General features: G+C 44.6%; 1 protein-coding gene across 1 annotated transcript in view; it reads right to left on the minus strand.

Moving 5' to 3' along the window:
* The window catches only part of LOC115206737 (nectin-1), a 188,298-nt gene extending 182,652 nt beyond the window's left edge, over positions 1 to 5,646 (minus strand). Inside the window, exon 1 of the mRNA XM_029773944.1 lies at positions 4,675 to 5,646. Within this exon, the coding sequence (XP_029629804.1) occupies positions 4,675 to 4,726 (52 nt within the window). The 5' untranslated portion in view covers positions 4,727 to 5,646. The remainder of the gene's footprint in view (positions 1 to 4,674) is intronic.
* Positions 5,647 to 6,000: the final 354 nt, after the last annotated feature.

Genomic DNA, 6,000 nt, shown 5'->3' on the forward strand with positions numbered 1-6,000 from the left:
CCATCCATATCCCACCCACCCATCCATCCATATCCCACCCATCCATCCATATCCCACCCATCCATCCGTCCATATCCCACCCATCCATATTCCACCCATCCATCCATCCATATCCCATCCATCCATCCATATCCCACCCATCTATATCCCACCCACCCATCCACCCATCCATATCCCATCCGTCCATCCACCCATCCATATTCCACCCATCCATCCATCCATATCCCATCCATCCATTCATATTTCATCCATCCATATCCCACCCATCCATCCATATCCCATCCATCCATCCATATCCCACTCATTCATCATCCATATCCCATCCATCCATATCCCACCATCCATCCATTCATATCCCATCCATCCATATCCCACCCATCCATCATCCATCCATCTATCCATATCCCATCCATACATCCATCCATATCCCACCATCCATCCATCCATCCATATCCCATCAATACATCCATCCATCCATATCCCATCCATCCATCCATATCCCACCCATCCATATCCCACCCATCCATCCATCCATATCCCACCCATTCATCCATCCATCCATCCATATCCCATCCATCCATCCATATCCCATCCATCCATATCCCACCCATCCATCCATCCATATCCCACCCATCCATCCATCCATATCCCACCCACCCATCCATCCATATCCCACCCATCCATACATATCCCACCCATCCATCCATGCATATCCCACCCATCCATCCATCCATATCCCATCCATCCACCCATATCCCACCCATCCATCCATATCCCATCCATCCATCCATATCCCACTCATTCATCATCCATATCCCATCCATCCATATCCCACCATCCATCCATTCATATCCCATCCATCCATATCCCACCCATCCATCATCCATCCATCTATCCATATCCCATCCATACATCCATCCATATCCCACCATCCATCCATCCATCCATATCCCATCAATACATCCATCCATCCATATCCCATCCATCCATCCATATCCCACCCATCCATATCCCACCCATCCATCCATCCATATCCCACCCATTCATCCATCCATCCATCCATATCCCATCCATCCATCCATATCCCATCCATCCATATCCCACCCATCCATCCATCCATATCCCACCCATCCATCCATCCATATCCCACCCACCCATCCATCCATATCCCACCCATCCATACATATCCCACCCATCCATCCATGCATATCCCACCCATCCATCCATCCATATCCCATCCATCCACCCATATCCCACCCATCCATCCATATCCCATCCATCCACCCATATCCCACCCATCCATCCATATCCCACCCACCCATCCATCCATATCCCACCCATCCATCCATATCCCACCCATCCATCCGTCCATATCCCACCCATCCATATTCCACCCATCCATCCATCCATATCCCATCCATCCATCCATATCCCACCCATCTATATCCCACCCACCCATCCACCCATCCATATCCCACCCATCCGTCCATCCACCCATCCATATTCCACCCATCCATCCATCCATATCCCATCCATCCATTCATATTCCATCCATCCATATCCCACCCATCCATCCATATCCCATCCATCCATCCATATCCCACTCATTCATCATCCATATCCCATCCATCCATATCCCACCATCCATCCATCCATATCCCATCCATACATCCATCCATATCCCATCCATCCATTCATATCCCATCCATCCATATCCCACCCATCCATCATCCATCCATCTATCCATATCCCATCCATACATCCATCCATATCCCACCATCCATCCATCCATCCATATCACATCAATACATCCATCCATCCATATCCCATCCATCCATATCCCACCCATCCATATCCCACCCATCCATCCATCCATATCCCACCCATCCATCCATCCATATCCCACCCATCCATCCATCCATATCCCACCCATCCATCCATCCAAATCCCACCCATCCATCCATCCATCCATATCCCATCCATCCATCCATATCCCACCCACCCATCCATCCATATCCCACCCATCCATCCATATCCCATCCATCCATATCCCACCCATCCATCCGTCCATATCCCACCCATCCATATTCCACCCATCCATCCATATCCCATCCATCCATTCATATTCCATCCATCCATATCCCACCCATCTATATCCCACCCACCCATCCACCCATCCATATCCCACCCATCCGTCCATCAACCCATCCATATTCCACCCATCCATCCATCCATATCCCATCCATCCATTCATATTCCATCCATCCATATCCCACCCATCCATCCATATCCCATCCATCCATCCATATCCCATCCATATCCCATCCATCCATATCCCATCCATCCATCCATATCCCATCCATCCATCCATCCATATCCCATCCATCCATATCCCACCCATCCATCCATATCCCATCCAGAAATCCCTTTTTTTCAACAGGCTAAATCCTCACCTGTAAATACATCATTTCCCAAGAGCATGAGGCGATGGTCATAACGGATTAGCATTGTTTTCAGTAAGTGGTTTCCACTGGTCAGTAGTGTGACTATGACAGGTAGTGTGACTATGACAGGTAGTGTGACTATGACAGGTAGTGTGACTATGACAGGTAGTGTGCCTATGACAGAGGAGCTATCAGCCATGGTTTGCATCCCAAATTGCACCCTATTCCCTATATAGTGCACTACGTTTGACTAGGGCCCTGGAATAGGGGGGCATTTGGTTTTGACGATGGCCCATAGGGCTCTGGTCAAAAGTAGTGGACTATGCACTACAGTAGATAGGGAATAGGGGCCATTTGAGACAGGAAGAACAGGTTCTAAGGCATGATGCTGAAAACAGGTTGTAGGCTTGGGGGTGGGGCATGTTGGCGGCTTAATATCCATATAATTCATCAAATTGCTTGCTTTAATCTAGGGTTTACGGACACAGCAAACTCTGCTTTGGCAAACACACTGCAGCTTTATAGGAAAATACTGCGTAGTGGTATAATCCCTGCTTTATGACCTCTATATCCACACAAGAGATACAAGTCTATAGGACACGATGGTTTACCCATCGAATGGACCTTTTTTTTCACAATCAAAGTTCCCACAGTCCAAAGAAATAAACAGGCACTTAACTGGTTAGACAACTTTCAATGATCAATCAGTCACCAGTGCATTATAATGAAAGAATACTTCAAAATGAGTTGAGAATGATAATGTCTTCACTATGTATAATTACTGTGTAATCATTCATTATCGGATCCTTCAGACCAGATGTGGAAACATCAAGACAAGTAGGATCTGCTATAGATATGGCGTTCATATGGTGTCTAAGTAGGATCTGCTCCGTTCATATGGTGTCTAAGTAGGATCTGCTATAGCTATTCCGTTCAGATGGTGTCTAAGTAGGATCTGCTGCTATTCCATTCAGATGGTGTCTAAGTAGGATCTGCTATAGCTATTCCGTTCAGATGGTTTCTAAGTAGGATATGCTATAGCTATTCCATTCAGATGGTGTCTAAGTAGCATATGCTGCTATTCCATTCAGATGGTGTCTAAGTAGGATATACTGCTATTCCATTCAGATGGTGTCTAAGTAGGATATGCTGCTATTCCATTCAGATGGTGTCTAAGTAGGATCTGCTGCTGCTATTCCATTCAGATGGTGTCTAAGTAGGTTATGCTGCTATTCCGTTCAGATGGTGTCTAAGTAGGAACTGCTATAGATATTCCGTTCAGATGGTGTCTAAGTAAGATATGCTGCTATTCCATTCAGATGGTGTCTAAGTAGGATCTGCTATAGATATTCCGTTCAGATGGTGTCTAAGTAGGATAGGCTGCTATTCCATTCAGATGGTGTCTAAGTAGGATATGCTGCTATTCCATTCAGATGGTGTCTAAGTAGGATCTGCTATAGATATTCCGTTCAGATGGTGTCTAAGTAGGATATGCTGCTATTCCATTCAGATGGTGTCTAAGTAATATGCTATTCTGTTCAGATGGTGTCTAAGTAGGATCTGCTATAGATATTCCGTTCAGATGGTGTCTAAGTAGAGTATGCTGCTATTCCATTCAGATGGTGTCTAAGTAGAATATGCTGCTATTCCATTCAGATGGTGTCTAAGTAGAATATGCTGCTATTCCATTCAGATGGTGTCTAAGTAATATGCTATTCCGTTCTGTTGTCTAAGTAGCAGTAGGTTCATGTTGATAACCCAACGGTTATTGAACGCAACACACAACGAAACCTCCCTTCGTGTTTGGTAGGCTGTCTAACTACCTGGGAGGTTCCGTACTAGGAGGTTCCGTACTGTGTGCTCACCTGAGATAATAAGAACTGCGTGTCGTCATGATGTTGTATGGACATGTTTATGTCGGCCCGGAGCCTTTAACAGCGCTATCGCCATCTGCCTGTTACCACCGTCACTTCACTTCATGTCGTCTACCGACACGGAATTATTCAACAGACAAATCCATTCCAAATTCATTAGGAAAATAACCTATTCTTTGCATTGTAAATATGTCAAGGGATTTTTTTTCTAGGCTACTAACAATAATATGTATTTGTTGATATGCTGATTTAAACCCCGTTATGCTAAATATTGATTAAAAAGAGAAATCAACTATCCATAGAGAAAACATTATGCCATTAAAATCAAGAATGTTCCTTGTATTTCCAGTGCTTACCTTGTATATTGACAGCCAGGAGGACTATCCAAACACTCGCCAACATCGTCATGGCACTTCCAACTCTCCGGACCTCTGTGATAGCTTCCCCTGAGTGGATGGAATATGTTCAGTCCAGATGATTTACACCAGGCATGCAACTTCCAGTCCGTCCGTTGGTTAGGAATACGCCGTTACCTTGAGACCCGAAGTCGATGTGAAAACTACTTTCAAACTAATGAATTAATGCGAGCCGACGTGGAAAGCGCCAATACTTAACTGACTGGTTATCCCTACGTTCAGTAGCTCTGAACTACGCAACTGGAAACGGTGGAACGGACCGTAGATCGATGAGCGGATCTCCCGCGAGCTGGAAAGATATCCACGGCGCAATTTACGCACAACCGAACAACCGAGATGATGCGTTCTTTACCGGAGTTAGGTGACTGAACGGGGGGAATATAAAGCGTCCAAATAGAGGTTTATATAGTGGTGGAATCAGGCAGCAGGCTATCCTCAGTCTACCTTGAATCCCGTGTTTCATCCAGTGCTGCAGCTCTCCGCTGCCTAACCCCCTCTAGTATTTTGGAATAGAGGAGAGGGGGCGGGAGGTGCTCGACGTCTCAATGACAAGTTCTAGAAAATACAACGGATAGTTATTCTGAATGATGCGCGTCCTCGGCTGCAGATGATATCCAATAGAGGGCAGTTCTGCAACGATCTTCTTTACTTGTTTTGAACGAAACAATAGCCGAAGTTCCCTCTTTCTCCCGGCAATGGAATCAGGAGATATAGTTTTTTTTCTTTTCTTGACTCAGTAGAAAGAGCAGACTTATATCCGGTAGTTCATTCGATCAATACTTGTCATTAAATAACCAAAGCTCTTTTCATAAAACAGCCTGCAATCCCGGTATGCGGATTTTCCCACAAAGACTCCACAACCTGAAATGGCACAATGTATCTGACAAGCTCTGAGCACAGATCCAAATCGATGACGTTAGACGAGGAGGGGCTAGGACTGTCATGAAAACGCATCAGGCAGCAACAGCCAGAAGCAGACTACTTTAGCACAAAACTAAAAATGATAACCTATTAGCAAATATATGTAAGCCTATTTCTATATCTCAGTATCTTTATTTTCTATTTATTTATCAGTGTCTTAGGTCCTCTTTCTAATTCTCAGTATTTTATTTCCTATTTCTATATCTCTGTGTCTTCTTTCCTGTTTCTATATCTCAGTATCTTATTTCCTATTTCTATGTCGCAGTATCTTATTTTCTATTTCTGTATCTCAGTATCCTATTTCTATATCTCGGTGTCTTATTTCCTATTTCTACATTTTGTTGT

The sequence above is a fragment of the Salmo trutta genome, chromosome 13, assembly GCF_901001165.1.
Source record: "Salmo trutta chromosome 13, fSalTru1.1, whole genome shotgun sequence".
NCBI lineage: Eukaryota > Metazoa > Chordata > Actinopteri > Salmoniformes > Salmonidae > Salmo > Salmo trutta.